Raw genomic sequence first — 23,896 nt, forward strand, 5'->3', positions numbered from 1 at the left:
CAAAATCAAATATCACTTTTTCCTTGTCAAAGGTCAAACACATGTATACAAGAAAATCAAATACTCTTTAGAGGTTTGCAATTCATTAAGTTCTTTTGCATGCTGAAATATCACATTGGACTCTAAGCAACACTATGTGATAGCCAGCACAAATATGATCCTTGTTTTACCAAACAATAAGTATGAGAAACATGGACTTGTTTAAGATTGAGAAGAATAACAGAACTGGAACTATTTTTCTAACAAATATGCTTTTCTCTACCTGCTGTTTATTTGCAAAAGTGGAATTTTACACTGCTTGACAGGGTGTCTAAAAGAACACTCCAAAGGAATATTTGCAAGTAACGAACAATGTATTTAAAAGGCTGCACTGTACATTAGAAAAGTGACATTCTAAACCTGAGATGAGGTTAATTATTTTTGAATTGTACTACAAAGCTATCATATTTCCTATGTAATTTAATATTCCTTTAAGCCAGAACAGTGCTAGAGAGAAAAAAAGACAGTTTAATAACTCTCATACATACCTGCAAAAGGTTGGTAAGTAATATGAGTGTCTGCTTTCGGATAAATGGATCTGAATCCTTCAGGCAGATGGAGATATTAGGAATATACTTGTCTACCATGACAGTGTACCGGATACAAAGATCACACATCACAATGATGACATTGTTTCGAACAGCCACATCTTCAGACACCTCTAGTTCTCGCACAAGGGCTGGGATACTCTTCTTTGCAAGGTCTTCATGCTGTAAACACAGCTTACCTGCCATAGAAGAAAGATGTCTTGACTATATTCTATGATTTCCACCCCCCAATACTAGGGAATGAACCCAGGGCCTGGCCTCACTCTACCACTAACCTACACTCCCAGCCATTTTCTATAGTTTTTATTTCATTAAAGTTAAAACATTATGCTCACAATTACAAAAAACAAAAGCAAGAGCCAGACAAATCCATCCCAAATATTACAAAGTTTAAAGTATTTTAACGAAAAATAAGCTCCAACAGGGGTTTCATGAGGTACATGATAAGGAATGTTTCTTTACGTTAATAAAGTCAACATTCGAATTTTGTAGTTATCTTCTCACCTGGATAATGATGGGTAAAATCTTACAGATGATTTATTTTACCTCTTAATGGGTTTGAAATGTGAACTAGGTAAGTAGGAAAAAAATGTCAACTCATATTCCTTCTCCATAATTACAGGAAGGTTGCTGAGTTTTGTGGCCTAAGGAATATTCTGCTCTTATTAACAATTCTTAGACTTTAACAATAACCAATACCACAAAAACCAAATATCTTATATCTACTGTAAGATATACAATTATACTACAGGAAAAAAAATCAAATTATAGCACAGAACTGTTTTCAAGATAAACAACAATTGGAGTCGATGGAAAAATATACGTATAGTTCTTCTGCCAGTTTTAGAAAGTATTAAATAAACCATCTCCTTTTATAAACTGAACTTCAAATTAATCTTTCTATTCCCAGAATGCAGTTTACTAAATGCAGTTCTTGATAAGCAGATTTCATGGTGCTACATTAGGAGTTTAAATAATTATAGGAAGTTATAATTGTAATAAATTCACATAATTCCACTGAAAAACATAAGTCTACTAGAGTGAGTATTTTGAATCTTATAGTCTTGGATAATTACCAACTCAAGGGCTCTCTCACTGTGAGCACTTTTTTATACACATAAGCAGACTACACAAGCTACATTTCCCCACATGTTGTTCTTACCTAAAGTGATGATGGCATGTGCTCTAATCACAGAAGGCATGACCTGAGAGCGGGGCTGAATGGCTGAGGCATCACTGGTACCTTGAGATGATGGTACTATAGGAAAGTTTAAAAGCATTTATTGACAGTTCCTCAGCAGTTTACTCAGGCTTAAGAAAGTATGAAACAGAGTATAATTTCAGTGCCTTACAGTGATCCACATCAGCAGAAGAAGCCAGAATGGACTGAATCAGAAGGAACACTCGTTTCTCCACTCTGGCTGGACATAGCTGGGCTATATCTCCCAAGGTAAAAATGTACTTCACCTACAAAAGAATTGGTTTTGCAGTAAAAAATAAGGCAAAAAGAAAATTTACTAGTTAGAGTAACAATATGTCAGTGGGATTCTCCTTTTTCCCCAACTACACAAACTTTACTATTTTTTGTTTCAGAAAAACACATGACCATTGTAAAAATTTAGTCATATTTAATGAAACAAAAATTAGAGTGACCATATAATTTTATCATGTAAAATGATACTTTGTGAGTAAACAGGGATACTATTAATAATTACGTTGCAATAACAGGTATAACACTCATCTATTTCTAATACCACTAAAGATTATAATTGTTTTTGTCCTTTTCAAAATCACATGGCTTTATGTTCGCTTTCCTAATATACTTACCAATCATGCTACTTGGAGTTTGTAATTATAACTTTGAATATGAGCTATACTTTAATGTAAATACATACAAAAAATATGTTTAATGTCTATACAAGTAGGCCATTTAAAAATTATCAATGTTATAATTTTTCTCACTCTTCCACATTTAGTAAAAATTTATGTTATTTCTAACCCTTTACTATTATTTACTTGAGTTATGATGAATCCCTTCTATACTCTTGTATACTACTATATTTCTTTAGGTGTGAATCCAGGCTGAAACAGCATGTAAACCCACTTTACATTTTAAAATATATATCCAAATTGTTCTCTAAGTTTACTGCTTAGACTCCTCCCCAAAACACAGGGACCTGTTTCCTCAGCCCTTGCTACCCTATGTTTACTAATGGCATTTATCTTAGAGGTCAAATTAACACTTCTCTTTCTTTACCCCAAAGATAGAAGAATAACACTAAACAGTATATGGCAAATAAAAGTAAAAACTTATTCTAGGGGCTAGGGATGTAGCTCAATGATAGAGCATTAGCCTAGCCACGTATGAGGCCCTGGATTTCATTCCCAGCTCTGAAAAAACAAACAATACATATAAGCTTATGCTAGAGACAAGTGTGGGGGCACATACACCTACAGTCCTAGATACTTGGTTGGGTGAGGTTAGAGGATCACTTGAGCCTAGGAGTTGATACTGGTCTGGGCAACATAGCAAGATCCAATCAGAACAACAACAACAAAGAACCAAAGCAAAGCAAAACAAACAAACCAAAAACCTCAAAATGCTCATTCTAGGGTAGGAAAACCAATAGTAAATGTAGTTGGTTTTAGAGAATATCGAATACACAGTTATCTTAAACTTAGTGGATTAAAAAATAATTAAGCTGAATTTAAAGTAGTATGAATTAAACAATGTATATAGGGCAAAACTTCACTCTATGTTTTGACTAACGGATAGATTTTAGTGATATATTTAATAGTTGAAAAAATCTTAGGGGATTAACTCACTGATCATAAAAAGCATTCTTCTTTTTGTGGGCAATGGCTCTGCTCAAACAATTGAGAAAAGCAAGACTATCTAAAATCCTGGGTCAACTCTGAACTACACATCATGGCTCACATACCTAAGTGTCCAAATCCCGGTAATGATACTGTTCATTAATGAACATAAACGTACTAGTGCCTCAGGTACAATAGCTTTCTCTCTTACAAATCTAAATTTGGTCTACAATCACGAATACTTTTAAGAGTGAAATGAGTAAAGTGAAAACTGAACACAGAAAATAGATGCTCTTCTAATTAAAATGGATGGGAAAAATAGTTTTAGTTAAAGATGATGGTTTGTACCGAAGGGCATCAAAAACCATTTCCTTTATTGGATAGCGTCAGATGCTGGAAATAGAATTATAACAAAACCTATTTTGTTAACAGCCCACTGGCTTGACATGTCCTGACTCACAGGAATCATTTTCATGGAAACAGTTTCTAAAGTAGGAGTACAACAAAATACAACCTTGCTCCTCCAAGGTCATTTGTAAAATCTTTCCTTATATTTTTAGACATTGTAAGGACTGTTGGGAGTCACAGGGCTCCAAAGACTAACTTCCCCATCCCCCAAGAAGAGCTGTCCAATGGTGAGCCCTGCTGGCTCACATGATCCTTACCCACCAATCAGACTAGCCCTGCTGGCTCACATGATTCTTACCCACCAATCAGACTAGCCCTGCTGACTCACATGATCCTTACCCACCAATCAGAAAGCACCCCATACCAACTGTCAACCGTTAAACTGTTAAGCTGTCATAACTGTCAAAACACCCCCGGCTCTATAAATATGCAGAGCTGTTCCTCAATAAATGAGCATTTTCTCCAACAAGCCTTGTTTGTTCTTTCATTGGTGCCAAAACCCGGGAGGGGGAATGCCTCGCTGCTCGAGGGCCCCCTCTCTCAAGGCTTGATGTCCTTGTCCACTCTTTCGAGCGCTGCTACTATTCACACAACACCGGCTCTTCAGTAGGTGAGTTCCCCTATTGGGTATCCAACTTCAGATGGGCTATACGCAGAGGCTTTGACCGTGATCGTCTGGCAAACCTCTGACGCCCAATCTGGAGGAGAGAACGCACCCCACCACAACCTTCACCGTCACGGTGGACTCTGGAACCCGGTTCGTGAGCGGGAGGTACTGGGGGGTGGAAGAACAGGCACTCCTCTCTCTCTCTCTCAACCACCCTTGTCCCTCTCCTGACCTATGGGGGCCTCTTCTTCCCTCCCTGCAGACTCCCCCTTATTAAATTCTGCACACAAGATTGGCCTTACTATCAATTAGACAATCAAAGTCAATGGCCCCCCCCCGGAGGATCCCTAGATCCTGCAATTCTCAGAGATCTGTTTAACTTCTGTGAGCGCTCGAAAAGGTGGAAGGAGATCCCTTATGTTGAGGCTTCTTCTTTTCCTTGTTCTCCCCGACCTATTCAGCAAATGAACTCCCTCCCTACTGACCTCCCCCGTTGGCTCCATCCAACCCCTCAGGTGCTCCCCCTGACCCAGCCGACACCTTTAGTCCCTCCCCCCCAAACTAGGTCCCAAGAGTTTCAATGGGTCCTCCAGGCTTATAGCCTCACTCACCATGATATATATATATGTTGGGATTATAATACACAAGCTGGCCTACAGAGTAGGGACCGATTCTCTGCATGTATCATTGCTGGGCTCAAAAAAGCGGCACATAAGGCCGTCAATTTCCAAAAATTACAAGAGACCCCATCGGAATTTCTGGATTGGCTTACGAAAGCCCTTCAGCAGTAACCTAGACACTAGATCCTGATCCATCCTAGATGGCTGTCATGTCCTTATGACATATTTCCTCTCGCAGAGCTACCCCGGCATCCGGGTCAAACTAAAAAAGCTCGAACAAGGCCCTGCCACCCCCCAGACTGAGAAATTTCAGATGCTTGCCCAGGCCCTGCAGGGTGCTTCCTCGGGTTGCCGCCCATCACTGCAGGTCAAAAACACCCTGGGCGCCTGCTTCAAGTGTGGCAAGGAGGGACATTGGGCTAGGGCATGCCCCGCACCTTCACTCGCATACCCTATGCCCTAAATGTCAACAACGAGGTCACTGGGGCTCTGACTGTCCTAGATCCCGTAGGAGGCCTATGGCCAGGGAACCCTCCGACCTTCTGGGCATGGCAATCGAAGATTGATGGAGCCTTGAGTCCTTGTCTCCGGCTGTAATGATCAATAGACAGGAACCCAGGGTGCAGATTCAGGTGGATGAACGCAAGGTTGACTTTCTCCTTGACACTGGGGCTACCATCTCAGTCCTGACAGAATTCTGGGGCACACAGTGCCGTCCACCTCTCGTATTGTTGGGGTAGGAGGAAAGACCATCTATCCAAAAAAGACTCCCCTATTACTCTGCTCCATAGACAACTTCCCATTCTCTCAGATGTTCCTAGTTATGCCCCAATGTCCAGTTCCTTTGCTTGGCCGAGATATTCTCTCTAAATTCAATACAACAATCAATATCCGGGCTCCTGGCATCAGTTAAGCCCCAGAATCTGCCTGTTCATCTTTTCTGGCCCTTTTGGCAGAAGACTGGCCATTCTGCTCCACTTGTGAGGCTGACATGAAACACCATACTAAAAAGGACCCCTTACCTACGAACCTGGTCGACCCAATTGTATGGAATACCCACTCTCCCTCCACTGTTTCCTGCTTATCAGTTAACATTCATCTCAAAGATCCTAACACGTTCCCCAATCAGGCTAAATACCTCCTGTCCACAAAAGCTCTTCTGGGCCTACAACCTATTATTCACGACCTTCTTAGCAAGGGGTACCTCCATCCTGCTCATTCCCCTTACAATACTCCCATACTAGCGGTAGAAAAAGCCCAACGGGTCCTATCGCTTAGTTCAGGACCTACGACTCATCAACACCTCCATTAGGCCCATACATCCTTTGGTTCCCAACCCATATACCCTGCTATCTCAGATCCCCCACACTGCCACTCACTTCTCGGTCATAGATTTAAAGGATGCTTTCTTCTCCATTCCCCTTGCCCCCGAATCCAAGATCCTTTGCCTTTACCTAGACAGATCCCACCACCAGACATTCTCGACAACTAATCTGGACTGTCTTTCCTCAGGGATTTCAAGATAGTCCACACCTCTTTGCACCCCCAGTGCCCCGAATCCACCCTCTTGCAATATGTTGAGCACCCCACCACAGCCTTTATGGCTACAGTGGCCCTCAGGAACTCCTTCCTTGGGCAGATTTGAAAGTCCTAGTCCTCTCACCTTCAGCTGCTAGAGAGACGCTTACCTTCCCCTTCCTCTCCCTCTCTCCCCTCTTTCCGACCCTGGGAGTATCCGGCCTCTCCAGGAGGTATCCCGAAAAGCCTTGGCCAAGGTCTCCCATGGCTCCGGCTCCGTCCAGGACGAGAGCTTCAACTGTCAGGATTTGGCGACGACCAGTTTCTGCAGCTCAAACCTGCCACTTAGGCACTCCTGATTTTTTGGCTCTAGCAGGGATGCCCCTTTTGCCAATAAATCAGTTTCCTCCTTCTCTGCGTCCTCTTCCCTCCTCCTTACATGGGTACTGTGTCTTCTCTGCCAGTCGACTCTCCCCTACAATGCCTCTTAGATCAAATATAGTACCCAGGCCTGGCCCACTTATCCTTTAGACAACCAAAGCAGATGGCCCCTTTTTGGGTCCCTGGATCCCTCCATTCTAAGGGATCTCTACAATTACTGTGAGCATTCAAAAAATGGGTAGAGATTGCTTATGTCCAGGCTTTCTTCTTGCTCCGATCCAATACTGCTCTCTGCACCTCTTGCAAACCTCTACAAATTCTTCTAGCCCATCCAAAGGGTGCTCAACAGAAGACACAGTTCTCCTACTTAATTTCTTGGCCTTAAAGGGATATTGGGCCTCTCCACAAAAGGCCCAAATAGCATGTAAAGAGGTCACATATCTAGGGTTCTCTATCTCTCAAGGGAAAAAGGCCATTACAGTAGACAGAAAACAGCTTATTGTGTCTATACTTACACCAAAGATATAATCAGGCCAAGGGCCCCCAAGATGAACCCCTACCCTCAGCGGCAGGGAAGCCCTTTACAATCCTTAAAAAGGCCCTCCTCCGGGCACCCGCACTGCATCTCCCTGAACTCGTCCCGACCCTTCACCCTCTATGTACATGAGAAACAAGGACAAAGTCTGGGCGTTCTGGGTCAGGAATATGGCCACACATTTGCACCAGTGGCCTACCCATCCAACCCCACCGTCAGGGGCTGGTCCCCAGGCTTCAGAGCCCTAGCAGTGACCCATGACCTCCAGAAAGAAGCACACAAGCTTACCTTTGGCTCTGCGCTAACCATCTCATCTCCTCACCATCTAAAAGATTTCCTCACTTACTAGGGGCTACAATCACTTTCCCTTCCAGGGTTCTATCCCTCCTTATCTCATTCCTTTAAAATCCCTCCATCTCTTTTCAGCCCATGCTCTCCAATAAACCCTGCCTCCCTCCTCTCATCTTCTCCCTCACAAGATCCTGTCCACAAATGCCTGGAGGTACGATTTTACCCTGCCCTACTACCATTTCTGAGGGACCCCTGCCCTCTTCGGACCTCGTCTGGTTCTCAGATGGTAGCTCTTTTATACACAAAGAGGTTAAAGTGGTGGGTATGCTGTTGTTTCCCTCTCATCCATCATAGAGGCAAAACCTCTCCCACCCAATACCACCAACCAACAAGCTGAACTCATAGCTGCCACAAGGGCATGCAAGCTAGCGGAGGGAAAAACCCTCTCCCTGTATAATACGTCTTCCATATCCTGATCTCCGATGCAGCCATTTAGAAAGAAATGGGGCTATTGACCACCAGAGGTACGGCAGTCATTAATTCCACACTATTTCTGGCCTACTCCAGGCTGCTTCCAAATTGGGAATCCATTGCAAGGCCCATCAAACTGACTCCTCCCTTACTACTATGGGGAATTCCAAGGCCGATCAAGTGGCTCAATCAGCCGCCCTACAGAGCTTTACCTCCTCTCCGCTACTCTTCGTTACCACCGGGGATTGACCCAAAGATCCCCAACAACTCTTTCAGTTACTTCACTTTCTATTCCACTCTAGTCCACAGAGTCTCACTACTTTCCTTCACTCCTTTTTCACCCTTTAACCATGTGATAAGACCTACAACAGATCACTTCCGCTTGTCAGATCTGCCAGAGAACCAATACCAATACTCCATCAAAACCTAAACCTTTCCCTTCTCATCAGGCCCGCAGTCATACCCCGGCTACAGACTGGCAGATTGATTTAACCAACATGCCTCGAGTAAAAAACATAAAATATCTTCTTGTATTGGTAGATACTTTTTCGGGATGGGTTGAAGCCTTTCCCACTTCTAACAAGCGGGCCTCTACAGTAGTTGATCTGTTGCTTACTCACATAATCCCCCGTTTCGGGATGCCCACTTCTATCCAATCTGACAATGGCCCAGAATTCACCTTGCAGATAACTCAGGGACTGGCTCACATGCTATCACTCCCTTGGCATTTCCATTGCCCTTACCGCCCCCAGGCTTCTGGAAAGGTTGAAAGGACCAATCGGTCCCTTAAAGCTCACCAAGCTCACCATGGAATTAAGCCTGGACTGGGTAAAGGTACTCCCCTTGGCTTTATTGCATATTAGGGCCTTGCTAAAGAAGCCTTCTAATCTCTCACCTTTCGAAGTCATGTATGGCCATCCCCTCGTTCCTCCTGGATTGCCTACAGAACCCCTACCCATCTCCGAAACCTATGTCCTGCCCCTCCTCTTCCATCTATCAGTATTTAAGGTTGAGGTATTTCACATAAAACCTGGAGAGATCTGACTGCTCTCAAAGGGAAATCTGGTAACAATGGGCCACTGTCCTCCCTTGGCCGCCTTCGTTCAGAGCGTGGGAGAAGCTGCCTCTTTATTACAAAGCCAGTACTTTCTTGGTGTGACTAGGGAAAGGTGGGAACAGTGATAGAAGTCAGAGAAGCAAGCTGGTTTGGAAAGCTGGTATATTTTGAGAAAGGTAAAGAGAGAAGCAAGCTGGTTTCAGAGACACCCAGGTAGGAGAGAGTTTCAAGAGCAGCCTTAATAGAGAGGGGAGGGAGCTAGATTGGACTAGGAATGAAGAGTGGAATTGAGGGTGTTAGGTGCAGGACAGGCTCGCCTGCAGGGCATGTCAAACAAAGCTAGCTGCAGGATGACCTGGCCTCTCAAACCCTCTGTCTGGTTCTTTATCACCTGTTTGCTTCAAGCCCAAATGCCCAAGCCCCTGCTCAAGGCTGAACACTTAACCCCCCTTGTGCCAACAAGGCAGCTTGCAGACCCAGAGACCCCAATAGATTTGGGCTATAAAAACTCCCTGTGCCTCTTCCTTCCCTTTATCATAAAGTTCATTCAGACTCAGGTGGGTAGAAAATTTCTAATCAAGCTTTTAACCAGCTTCTCCTCAGGAATTACCAACTCTTGGCTACTGATGATACCTCCAGTGGAGACCTATGCCGAATGGACTGACATCATCATGGATCTGTGGTGGCAAGGAACCTTCGCTGATCTGGTTCCTGAAGTTATATCAGTCCTCTCTGCCCTCCTGTGGGGGCTCCCCACTTCCCTCCTATTCTCCCATGCCGTCCCATCTCAGTAGGAAGCACGCAGAATGAGTGGATGCCCACTCTCATTTAATAACAAAGAATGGGGAATGTTGGGAGTCGCCCCGGCTCCAAAGACTAACGTCCCCATCCCCTGAGAAGAGTTGTCCAATGGTGAGCCCTGCTGGCTCACATGATGCTTACCCACCAGACTAGCCCTGCTGGCTCACATGATCCTTACCCACCAATCAGAAAGCATCCCATGCCAACTGTCAAACTGTTAAACTGTCATAACTGTCAAACCGCCCCCGGCTCTATAAATATGCAGAGCTGTTCCTCAAAAAACGGGCATTTTCTCCGACGACGAGCCTTGTTCATTCTTTCAACAACTAGACCCTATTTCCCCATTTCTATACTCCAATGTTCAAATAGCTCAGAAGTTAAGAAAATAAACAAAAGACTAAGGGCATATGCTATTGTTTTTCTTACCTTATTATTTCTAAGTTGAACTCTACCAAAATTATAACACACATTGTGATTTTCCTATTGGAATCAGGTTTCTCATAAACTCTTAACTGGATGAAGTGTTCCATCAAGTTTCCCCCCAAATATTAAGTATATGAGATAAAAATAGATGGATTATTCATAAAAATTTCTTCTTGAAAAAGAGTGAAGCTCTAGGCTACAACAGCCCTTTTCTTTTTTTAATTGTATCTGAAGTACACATGTAAAATCATCCTCAAAAAACCCCTGCTGATAAAAAAAGAAGAGGAAAGAATGGTTAGGAAAAGCAGCTGCTTACCAACAGGTCTTCATCCATGTTCCCTGCCCCATCCTCCTTCAGAACAATGTTGGAGAGGTGGTACTCACAGGTAGACAGCACATTCCCACACACCTGCTTCAGTAGTTCCTGTGGCAAGTCACAGATCAGCTCTAAAGGATCCCATTTATCTCCTAGACAACCCACCAACCCCAGGTTCTCAGAGTAGCCTCTAGGATCTTCAAATGCATGAAAAACTCCAACCATTGTTCATGTGCAATCTTTACCCTGATTTATCCAAAAACACCATGACACAATTTAAGCAATCTGGCCATGAGAATTGGCTAAGTGAAATTTTCAAAGAACAGTCTATATATCAACTTTCTCTCTACATTTTCCCTACAACAGCAAAAGGCAAATATTTGGGAATATCTAGTGGCTTCATTTGTATTACATCTTTAACAGCAATTACAATTCTTCTAGCATATGCAGGTGGCAAATTAAGTACTGTTAAGTGAACACTTCTATAGTGCACACTTTAAAGATATACACAAAAAGGACAGTTGCTATTCTTCTGAAACTTATTAATTAGGAACAAGTTTTCTGTGTTCTTTTCTGTTTATAATAACCTCCAGAAGTCACTGCTAGTGCATATCATATACTTCCAGAGGTCACTGCTAGTACATGCTTGGTGCCAAGAGCATGAAAGAATTCTACAATTCATTTTCTCTAGGAGACTGTTCCTAGAGAATAGCTAAGGCTGAACTAAGTGCCTCCACCCCAGTACTTCATGTCACTTGATGCATACTTTTATTTTGGAAGTAACTGTTTTATACTGAAATTATGTGTCTGGGATATGTCTCTCCAACTGCACTATAGGTACTTAAGAAAAGACTCTGTCTTAACCATCATCTAGTACATAGAAGAACTAACACAATATGGTACTCAATGTTTGCAAAGTTGTAGGAAAATCATTGTTATGCATAAAATGCTTTTTAATCTGACTTGGCCTCAAATGTTTCAAAACTATTATGTTTACTACCTTTAAAAGAACTGCATCTAAGATTTTAATAAGACTGGACAATCTGGATCACAATGTTGACCAAAGAGAGCTTTATCTTGATGAAGAGACAAAGACCTCAAGACTTTTTATAGTTCACAATATTCCACTGTGCAGATAGTTCATTTTTCAGTTAGCATTGGTAAAAGAAACACTGGGAAAGTATCAAAGACCTGAGTTATAGTCATAGCTCTACCATCAGTAAGCTGTGTGCCACTGAAAACTGCAGGATCACAGTCATATCTGCCATAATTCCCCACCCCCCATCATTCTCTCCTTATTCTTTCTAGAAACACCAAAGCACCAACTACATTTTTTAATGCTATTCAAATGTGTTCTTTCCAATGTTGCTTATTTAAAAGCTTTTCATACAATTTCTTTGGTTTTCAGATAACAGGTTAGAAAAATAATAATTCAAGTATCCCTTTTAACAATATAATTATTGAAAGCCAGACACTAGAAAAACACCAGATACCATTTACATAAGAAACAGCTCAAGATTTTTTTTTTTAAAAGCTAAGTGCATTCCAATCACTTTTAAGGTCACAAGCAAAAATGTCACAGTACATTGGTGTATTAGATTTGTTATTATAAGTAGGAAATGTAGCATTAATTATGGACTTTCTCATAAGACCTTATACAAGAAAAGAAAGCACAGGAAGGTAGCTCAGATGAAGAAAGCAGTTTTCTGAAAAACTTAGATACACTTCAGAAATTATTTAAATTAACTTATAACTTTCATAATCATTATTAATAGTCCTCATCTCTAAATGTTTTTATTACAAATAGCACTGTTTAGGAATATACCTCATGATAAAAGCAGAAGACACAGCAGCGCTAGAGGCATAGTTCATTGGTAAGAACAGTTGCCTAGCATACTGAAGGTGCTGGGTTCTAACCCCAGCACCACATAAAAAGAAAAAAGGCACACTTATGATTTATTAGAGATTTTTTAAAATATTTATTTTTTAGTTTTAGGTGGACACAATATTTTTATGTGGTGCTGAGAATTGAACCCAGTGCCTCACACATGCTAGGTGAGCATGCTACCATTTGAGCCACATCCCCAGTCTCTTATTAGAGATATTAATATGGATGCCTTTAAGGGGTCAAAGTAACTCTCTGCCTTACATAAATCACTGATTTGGAATTTATGACTATGCACCATTAGGTATAGGCTGTAGGGAACTTCAGGGACAAGATAAAGCAAAAAATATTTGAGTAATGTAACCCTATAGTAATAGGACACTCATTTTCCAAGATTATAACTTACCAAAAGATTAAAAATTTTTGGTGTGGAGGAAACTATCTGATGAGGTAGAAAACTATACATTAAATGTTCTTGAAATAAGAGTCTATGCTATAACTTGTTCTTGAAATAAGAGTCTATGCTATAACTTATAACAAGATAATCTTGCAGAATTCTCATCAGGAAATAAATGTTAAGCAACAGCATGTATTACTAAAAGATACTTGTATCTGGAGCCAAGGAGAGAATCATGTCTTGATTAGTCTATGTTCTTGGGGAAAGTCAGCTGCTAGTCACATAAGCACTGCCTTGTTGTACCAAAAGCTACTGGGGACTACACATCCTTAGTGTCCCATATTTATAGAGACACTCTTCGAACTTCAAAATAAACAGTAACAGGTCCAAATACAAATAAGTTGAAAACATATCAGAGCAATGTATAACATCATACCTGTTCCTCCACTGGTGTCTTTGCAGATGCTTTACAAAGTCTTTGCAAAGTGTCAACAGCTGAACTGATCAGCTCTAGGGACCACTGAAATCCATTCAGCTTACACTTGACAACATCTAAGAAGGAGAACCAAATCCTACAAGTTAAACTGCTTAAAAAAAACAAAATTTACACACACACACACAAATAAATAAATAAAATAAAATAAACTGAAGTTAATAGCACCAACAAGAAAGACTGTCTAATAGACACTCACCAATCACCTTGTCCCGGGTGCTCGTAGGAAGATGCTTAGCAATATGCCCAATGACACACAGGATATGTCCTAAGGTATTTGAATTGGGATTCTGCTGACTAGAGGAAGGATAGGGGAAATACCAAGATAGAACCAAATTAACCATTGTGCTGTCAACTAAATATATTTTCTTTTCTATCATTAATACTAGAGGAAGTAAGGTAGATACATGGCTTAAAGGGTCATGCTGTAGTTACCTGTAGGCACTTACTGAACTTAGGGAAAAGGTAAACTGCTTAAAAGTGAGTTTCATTTTGTTTGTTTTATGCCAAGGTTTAAAGAAAATATTTCTATATTCAAAAAGTTATTATTATGAAAGAGCCCACTTTCCTAACGCATGAGTTTGTAAGAACCGTCAATTTCCACCACTGTCTACATTGTAAACATTCGAACCTGCTGATTTTCTCCCAGGACTGTATTATTTTGGTGTAGTCCAGCTTGGTTGATGAGCAAGCAATTTTGGAAAGCAGCATCCAGGCTGGTGCAGAATGTTCTGTGCCAGTGTGAGATATCATATTGTTTATAAAAGTGGATGAGAATTTATCTTTTTTGGACCAGATATAAAAAGCCTTATTTAGATAGCGGCTGGAAAACAAAAACAAAAAGGAAAGCAGAATTGTAACTATAAATAAACAAAACTGTTTAGATCAATCCCTCACTGAAAGGGTAGCAATATCTGCTGTTCTAGGATTCCACTGCCACATAAAACATCCATGTAGATGGTCTAGCTAGTAGTATATCTGATAACAAATTTTGTTTTTTTTATAGAATAAGTTGTATTTGCTTTTCTCCCCTACAAAATAATTATTTTCAAATGAATAAAATTTCATAATTGAGACCCTTCTTATCTTCATTCCATCCACAAATTCCATACAAACCTAAAGGATAGGTTACCATAATGGATATATCCAGAATTTATAGCTATAGTGATAAAAACATAGAAATACTATCCTTTTGTTTTTATCCACTGGAAGGATTGAAAGAAACCACATCCTAGCATTTAAATATGATTATAGTAAAAGAGATAAAATCTCAATTCACAATAGCTACATTGTGAAACCAACCTAGATACCCTTCTGTTGATGAATGGATAAAGAAACTGTGGTATATATACACAATGGAATACTACCCAGCATTAAGAGAATAAAATCATGGAATTTGCAGGTAAATAAATGGAGTTAGAGAATATAATGCTAAGTGAAGTAAGCCAATCCCCAAAAACCACATGCTGAATGTTTTCTCTGATATAAGGATGCTGATTTGTAATGGGGATGGGAGGCAGCGTGGGAGGAATAGATGAACTTTAGATAGGACAAAGGGGAGGGAGAGTGAGAAAGGGGGCATGAGGATAGGAAAGACAGTGGAATGAAACATCATTTCTCTAAGTACATGTATGAAAACACAAATGGTGTGACTCTACTTTGTATACAACCAGAGACATGAAAAATTGTGCTCTATATGAATTGAATTGCATTTTGTTGTCTATATAACAAATTAGAATAAATAAAATTTTAAAAAAGAGGTAAAATCTGCTGTAACCTATTAATACTACTCAGAAACAGATTTTGAAAACTTTAAACATAAAATTAAAAATGCTTCTGGAGGCTGAAGCTGTAGCTCAGTGGTAGAGCCCTTGCCTACGGTGCATGAGGCACTGAGTTTGATCCTCTGTACCACATAAATATAAACAAATAAAATTAAAGTATAAAAAATACAATAACACTATTTTTAAAAAGGTGATTATAAAGATCACCTCATAAAAATGCTTCTGATGTATTAAAGTATTCATATTATATCACTATTATTTTTAAGCAGTCTCTTATTTTACTTCTTACCATAGTACTGAGACCCTGACTCATGAGACAAAGCCATGTTCTATATATTAAGCAAAGAGAAAAACATACTTCTTCCTCCAATTAATTCTTCCTTAGACTGCTGGAGCACACACACATGAGATTAATTAGACTTCTTCATTAAATATTTTTTAAAAGAAAAAGCATACAGTCAAGATAGCTATACAAAACAAACACATCTATTATCACAGTAAGTATATTATGCTTACTGTGATAATAGATATGTTTGTTTTGTATATAAATGAATGGTTTTATTAATAAATTTATTAATAAATTGTTTTGTACATAAATGAATGGTTTTATTAATAAATTAACTATTGTTTAAAATATATTTCCAAATCAAGAGTTTTACTACCCATAGCTCATGATATTTATGCTAACACCACATGATCTATGCAATCAACAAATATTTTAAAATTTGTTTACCCTAAGTACATGTATGAAAACATGCATGGTGTGACTCTACTTTGTGTACAACCAGAGACATGAAAAATTGTGCTCCGTTTGTGCAATATGAATTGAATTGCATTCTGCTGTCACATAACAAATTAGAAGAAATAAAATTTTAAAAAGAGGTAAAATCTGCTGTAACCTATTAATATCACTTAGAAACAGATTTCAAAACCTTTAAACATAAAATTAAAAATGCTTCTGGAGGCTGGGTCTGGTTTACTATATTAAGTGGTTTTACTATAAGGCAACCAACAGAATGAGGAAAAAATTCTCTGAACCTCCTTGAAGTCTCAAATCTGGCTCCTCTGACAACTTATATGTGAAGTACTTCTCATCTCACTCCTCAGCCACACCCCCAAGTCAATCATAGACAGTACCTATCTAGTTAGAATGAGAAACAATAACAACAAAACAACAGAATGAGATTCAATAAATGCTAACCAAAAAGCACCAATGACTGTCTCCTAATGTCAAAATCAATAGTCAGTAAACTTATTCTGTTTTATTTGGTATCTCTTAGAGGTATAAACTGTTATTAGTCACCCTTATTACTCTGCTCTACCTAGTGGATCACTTTTATTTCCCTTCTCTAATCTCTTTCATTCTAATCACTTTAATTGCTGATTTTGAAAAGCTCTATTCCTAGTCCTGTTTTCTCTTACCTACAAGCTTATTCTATGGATCTCATTCATTACAATGAACTCCCCTCTCACATGTGATCAAGCATCCAAGACTACATTCAAAATTGGACTCCCATCTCCAGCCCTCCTCCTGGTCCCCACCTGACCTTTCTTTCTATACCTCAAGTCAATGGCACCTGAAAGTCATTTTCCTTAGAGAATTTGTGGAGCCTTCAGACCTCTTAGGCCTTTGCATTGCTATTTCCTACCTGGAAATCCTCAGTTCTATGGTTGCCTGATTAATTCCCACATGTTCCCCAATATTTAGCTCATGCTACCACTTCTAGGAAGCTATCTACTATGGTTTGCATAAGGTTTGAATGTGCCCCCCAGAATTCATAGGAAGCTTAGTCCTCACCATGGAGGTATTAAAGGTAGTGGAACTTTTACCATAGAAGTAAGGTAATGAGGTCATGGGGTCACCACCCTCAGAAGGGATTAATACTGGTCTCTCAAAGTTAGTTCTCACCAAAGCAAGTGGTTACCAAAAAGAACAAGTCTGGCCCCTGAATCTCTTTGGCTTCCTGTCTCCTCATGTGATTTTCTATGGATGCTCTTGCCTTTGTGATGTCACCTACCACAAGGTCCTCACCAAAGGCTAAAACTGGTGGGGCCACTTGATCTTGGACTTAGAGTTTCAAGAACTATGAGCTAAATTAACCTCTCTCTCTCTCTCTCTTTTTTTTTTTTTTTGTGGTGCTGGGGATTGAACCCAGGGCCTTGTGTATGCGAGGCAAGCACTCTTCCAACTGAGCTATATCCCCAGCCCTTCACCTCTCTTCTTTACAAAATATTCAGCCTCAAGTATTTTGTAATAGCAACAGAAAATGGAAAAAACACCCCCCTAAGGATGAAAGGAAGAAGAGAAGGAGTAAGAAAAAGGAAGGAGAAGGATGAACAAAGAAGAGACAAAGGAAGAGGGAAAGCAGGAGGAAATCACAAAAATGCTACATGCCCTTCCTCTGTGCTTACTTTCTTCCAAAGTGGGTGTAATTTACTTTCTACTAAAATCATGATTTTACTTTGTTTTGGAATTTCCACTGGATTGAGAGCAACCTGAGAGGAGCAAATGAGTTGAATTCTTCTCCAACACTTAAAGTGCTTAAGAGTGCTTCTGATTTTTAAAACAGATTCCTAAGATCAGTGACTCTCATGCCTTTTCATCTAAGGATCCTTTAAATTCTTTTCCTTTTTTTCTTTTGTTTTTTGGGTGGCACTTGGCCTCAAGCAAGCTAGGTAAATGCTCTACCACTGAGCTGCACCCCCAGCCCAGAACCTCTTTAAATTCAAAATTACTGACCATCCCAAATAATTTGTCTATGAGAATTACTGTTGTTATTATTTGAGGATTATTATTGTCATATTAGAAATTGAAACCTAGAAATTTAAAAAATTGGTTCATTTAAAAATGACAACACTGTATGTTTATATATATGATCTATGCAATCAACAAATATTTTTAAATTTGTTTACCCTAAGTATACATATGAAAACACAAATGGTGTGACTCTACTTTGTGTACATATATATAGTATTTAACAAAAATAACTCTTTTCCCAAACCAAATAAACTTAATGAGATGAGTGTCAATGTTAAAATGGGGAATTCTCATATATGCTTCCCTCTTTATGTTTTACTATTATCTATCAGATGGCTTCAGCAAAATTCCACTATCTTATCATGAAAGAATGAGTGAAAAATGGCAAGTAACATCTTCATATTATGATTAAAGGCAGATTTCACAAATCAATTACACCAGAATTACTGGTGTAAGAGGTTTTGAACTAGCCCATGTCTTTTAGTGGTTACCCTAAATCTTTACAGTTAAGGGCCCTACTCTACCTTTTCCTTTCTGACTGTAGGCAAATGATTCTTATGACTGCTTTATTGAGAAAAGAAATGCTAGCAAGCTCTAGTGTTCATGCCCTCTTTTGTACTTCTCTTTCCACTTTATCTTTTGATTACATTTATCTCTGAACTTCCTTCCTCCTACTTTATTCATTTATTTGTGCAGGGAATCAAACCAAGGGTGTTCAGCAGAATAGGCAATCACTGTAACTCTGAGTTACATCTCTGGCCCTCCTCCTACTCTATGAAGTTCAACCCTTGAAATACTATTCTGTTAGAGTCTGTAAACAAGTCAAAATAACACCTGGCATTTTGCCAGGGGAATGTTAGAGTTCGTAAACAAGTCTGGATGGTGCCTGGCAAAATGCCAGAGGGAGTGGTTTGTGAAGTAACGCCAGTGAGCCATTAAGTGTGGAGATTCCTTATTGGTTGACTGATGTATCTAGTTTATGCTAATTAAGATAAGCTGTGTGGAATGTATAAATATTGCTCCAGTCCTACAATAAACGGCTTCCACTCCTGCTGTATCAATCTACACAAGTTATTCGTCACCCCCCGGTTATTTTGCTGCAGCTGGACTGCGGCACTATTCTTTTTCCAGAAACTTTCTTCACTACATATCATCCATCTTTCATTTACCCTCAATAGATTTTCTGCCTTTCATCTGTATTTCTCACCTGTGATCTCAAATATCCATAGGCTGTTTTCCATATCTGAAAATGAAAACAAAGCCTGTGGAGGATGCTGTCATACTCTCAAATTGTATAGTACACCTCAACTGCACATGTTAAAATGTGTTACAGAACACATGAAATGTAAGTAACTCAGACCAGGGGAGTCAGGTAAGACTGCCAGAGGGAAGTAAAGAAAATCTTGAAGAACAAGGGCAAACAAAGGAGGAAAGGCTGTCCTTTTAGGGACAGAGAATACCATGCTGAAAGTGTGGTGTTCAAAAAGGCAAGAAGGTGTGGGGAATAGGCTGGGATTGTTAGGACATAAAACCCATGTGGGGAAAGATGAGGGATGCAAGAAGTGCTATAATTGAGGACATCTTATGAAGCTCTCTGAAGAAATTATGCATGCAGAAAGACCGCTCTGGGTAGAGTGCAAAATGACAAAGGACAGCCTGCCCAGGAAGGCTGGAACATTCAGGGGAGGAAGAAACACATTCTTGGGATGGCAAATGTTGAGAAACAATGCTAGATCATCCTCTAAACAAGTCTAGACAATTTATACTCTAACCAAAGATGTAAAAATGTCCATTTTCTCAGATTCTTTTCAAGTCTCACATTTTGAGAACATAAAATTTATTTTAATTCCTCTGAGTGTTAAAAAGTTTAATATCAGATTCAATATGCTTCTGTTTGTTTTTCATTTGTTTCAACTTTTGCAAACTGTATTTTAAGAGAATGTATCCATTTCTTTATTAGGAGATCATGCTTATTGATTTATAAGTATTATTAGTAGATACAGGACATCATCCTTTATCAAATGTTATACTTTTTCCAATTTGTTCTTTGTGTTTTAATTTCATTTATGGTGCCGTCTTAGCCTGTTTTTTTTTTTTTGTTGTTGTTGTTGTTATAAAGTAATACCTGAGATTGAGTAATTTATAAAGAATACCAATTTATTGCTTATAGTTCTAGAGGTTGGGAAGTCTGGGGATAAAGCAGCAGCAGTTTCAGCAACCACTGAGGTCATTCTCTGCCGCCAGGTGGTGCCTTGCGTGCTGTGTTCTCCCAAAAGGGTGGTGTGGATATCTGTATGGGTAAAGAGGCAAGAAAAAGTCCATTCCTGAAAGCCCTTTTGATAACCTGTTAAAGGTCCTACCTCCAGACACTGCTATTAAATTTCAACATGCGCTTTGGAGGGACCATTCAACCATAGCAGGTATTGACAATAACTATTCAAATAGGTATTCACTGAGGTGCTATAATGTACCAGGCAAGGTGTTGCTTAGGCTTAGTGCTGAGAAGATTTAACCTGTTCCCTTTAGAACTAGGTACAGAATTGTGTTCCTTTGAAATTTTTATGTTAAAATTCTAACCCCTATAACCTCAGAATGTGATTGTATTTGAATATAGGGCCTATAAAGAAGTGATGAAGTTAAAATGAGGGCCATTAGAGTGGGCTGTGATCCAATGTAACAGTTGTCCTTATAAGAGAAAATCTGGACTCACAACGAGATACTAGGGATATGCACGCACAGAGGAAAGATAGGCAGCACAGATGTGGCTATCTGTAGGTCAAGGTGAGATCTCAAGAGTAACAAAAGCTGCCAGAACCTTCACCTTGGACCTCTAGTCTCCAGAACTTGAGAAAATATATTTCTGTTATTCAAGAAATATATTCTGTGGCATTTTGTAATGGCAATCATAGCAAATTAATATAGGGGACTATATCAATGAAAACTTTAAATAAAAAACAAGTATGAAGAACTATATATACTCTTTTATAAAAATAGTAATATATTCTAAACATTTTAGAAATTTATATGACTGTAATTTTACCACCCATTTCACTGATAATACTATTTATCTGTGTCTTCTCTTTTCTCTTGGCAAACCTCAATAGCAGTTTGTCCTTTCCATTAAACTTTCTGAAGACTTGGTTTTTCTTTGTTAAGCCAGTACAGTAATATCTGCTCTTATTTTTTGGTATTTTTCTTCAAGCTTACTCAGTTACTTTTTCTAACTTAAGCTAAACATGTAGGTGGTTAATTTTCAGTCTGTGCTTCCCCTCCACCCCTTTTTTTGGTATTAGGGATTTAACCCAGGGGTGCTTTCCCACTTAGCCACATTCCCTTTTTATTTTTTGATACAGTTTTTCACTAAGTAGCTGAGGTTGGCCTCAAACTTGCAATCTTCCTGCTACAGCCTCCCAAGCTGTACCACCACACCTGGCCAGTCTGTTACCTTTTCTAAATATTTAACATTATACATTTCTTTCTAAGTACCCCATTATATGATTCTTCAAGTTTTTCTGTATATACAGTTCCAAAACTAATTCACTGGTCTCTGACCGTGGAATTGTTTAAATGTTTTGTTTGGGGCTTTTTAACCCTTACTATTAATGCTCAGTGAATATTATCTGATCCATATGAATTGGTTGGTAATTTTTGATATTGGCCTTAGGAAGGTAGTACATGATCAATTTTTATAATTTTTCTAGCATGCAACAGTATATGAGGACATAAGACATACCAAAAATACAAAGCAGACTTCGCCCAACCAGTGAAGTTATCAGATGCACAAATCTAAAGTCCTTATTCCTAGTATAAGCAAGAAAGCAAAATACAAGATTGACAGTTTCAACAGAAAACTGAAAACTGTAACAAAATAAAAATTCTAGAAATAAAAAATGCAATAATAATTCAGTAAAAAGATTTAATAGTGGAATATTCCAAGCCATATGAATAAAGCCTGGAATAACTAAATAATATCAAAGAACTATACAAGGACAAGGGGAGAACAACACAAGACTTACTCTACTATAGAGACCCAACAGAGCCACAATAATTAAATCTGTGATACCGAACGGGAAACAGATATACAAAAAAGGAGTAAAACAGAACTAGAATTAAGAACAACCTATTTGTCATAAAGATGGTACTGCAAAGCAGAGAATAAAAGTTGTCTTTTCAATTAATATTTCAATTGGATCTTTATTTAGAAAGACTTGAAATTTGATCCCTAATTATATGGTATACAAAATTCAATACCAGATAAATTTTAAAGATCTAACAGTGAAAGGGAAAAGAAAAATATAACAGACTTCTAAGAGATTATATAAGAAAATATTTACACAAATATACGGTAGGAAAAGACTTTACAACCACTATGGAAAACAGTATAGAGGTTTCTCAAAAAACTAAAAATAGATCATATGATCAAATGTGATCAAACTATCTCACTCCTGGGCATATATCAGAAGGAAATGAAGTCAGCAGAGAAAAAAGAAATACCTGCATCCCCATGTTTACTGTGGTACTATTTATAACAGCTAAGATATAAAATCATCCTAGGTGTCCATTAACAGATAACTGGATAAAGAAAATAGTGTATATACAAAGGAAGTATTATTCAGCCATAAAAAAGAGTGAAATCTTGTCATTTGCAATAAAATGGATAGAACTAGAGAACATCATGTTAAGCAAAATCAGACACCCATAGAAAGACAAGTACTGCATTTCTTTCTGATATGTGGAAACAAAACGAAACAAACAAAAATAAATAAATAAAAAGAAGGAAGAAAGAGAGAAAGAAACCCAAAAGTAGAAGAGGGATTATAGGAACTGAGGTAGGAGGAATAGGGTAGGAAGGTGAAGGAAAGAGAGAGGGTAGAAGAAGAAATGATCAGTAGGACTTGATCAATGCACAACATATGCATGTATAGAAATATCACAGTGAATTCCACTAATCTGTACAACGTGTTAATAATTTGAACCACAAATAAAAACCAATAAAATGATGATATGCTAATCACAAAGAAAACCAATCACAGACTAAACACAATCAAAAGAGTAGAGAATGCCCTGGGTTTAATCTCTACCACTAAAAAAAGAAGAAGTAAAGAGTAAAAAGGTAAACCATAGAGTGGGAGAAGACATGTGCAATATATAAGCTTGTTTATTGAAAATGTAATGAACACTTTCAGATGAATAAGCAAAAGAGTAACAATCCAATAAAAACTAAGACAAGAGACCTTAACAGGTAATTCACAAATATGAATGTCTAAGTGGTAATCCACATGAAAAAAGGCTCAATCTCATTAGTCAACATGGAGTCTAAACTGAAGACAATGAAATACCGATCTCACTCACCAAAAGAAAAAAAAAATTCAAAATGCTGTTTGAGACACAGAATAACTGAAATACACTAATAGTAAAAATGTAAATTGCAATTACCACTCTGGAAAATTCTATCAGTTTTTATTTAAAGATGAATACAAACATTATTATTTAACAATAATTTTCCTACGTATATACCCAATAGATGTGTATATATAAAGATATGTATATGAATGTTCACAACATAAATTTGATTGTGTTTCAGTCACAAATATCACACTTATGTGTATTTGTGTGTGTGTGTCCAGGAATTAAAATGAATGATCGACATAATAATCTGAATGACTTCTACATTATGTTGAATGAAAGGAATTAGATTCACAAGAGACATACCACAGAATTCCATTTATATAAAGTTCAAGAATAGA

At 38.7% G+C, this 23,896-nt stretch overlaps 1 protein-coding gene across 1 annotated transcript in view; it reads right to left on the bottom strand.

Annotated features, from left to right (window-relative positions):
• Positions 1 to 23,896, bottom strand: part of Ncapd3 (non-SMC condensin II complex subunit D3) — a 78,918-nt gene that overhangs the window by 19,818 nt on the left and 35,204 nt on the right. The window contains exons 18-24 of the mRNA XM_027945409.3: positions 14,239 to 14,430; positions 13,807 to 13,904; positions 13,551 to 13,666; positions 10,833 to 10,940; positions 1,940 to 2,054; positions 1,750 to 1,845; positions 528 to 766 (exon numbers count right to left, since the gene is read on the bottom strand). Of these exons, the coding sequence (XP_027801210.2) occupies positions 528 to 766; positions 1,750 to 1,845; positions 1,940 to 2,054; positions 10,833 to 10,940; positions 13,551 to 13,666; positions 13,807 to 13,904; positions 14,239 to 14,430 (964 nt within the window). The remainder of the gene's footprint in view (positions 1 to 527; positions 767 to 1,749; positions 1,846 to 1,939; positions 2,055 to 10,832; positions 10,941 to 13,550; positions 13,667 to 13,806; positions 13,905 to 14,238; positions 14,431 to 23,896) is intronic.

Source organism: Marmota flaviventris, chromosome 9 (genome assembly GCF_047511675.1).
Source record: "Marmota flaviventris isolate mMarFla1 chromosome 9, mMarFla1.hap1, whole genome shotgun sequence".
In the NCBI taxonomy this organism is placed as follows: domain Eukaryota; kingdom Metazoa; phylum Chordata; class Mammalia; order Rodentia; family Sciuridae; genus Marmota; species Marmota flaviventris.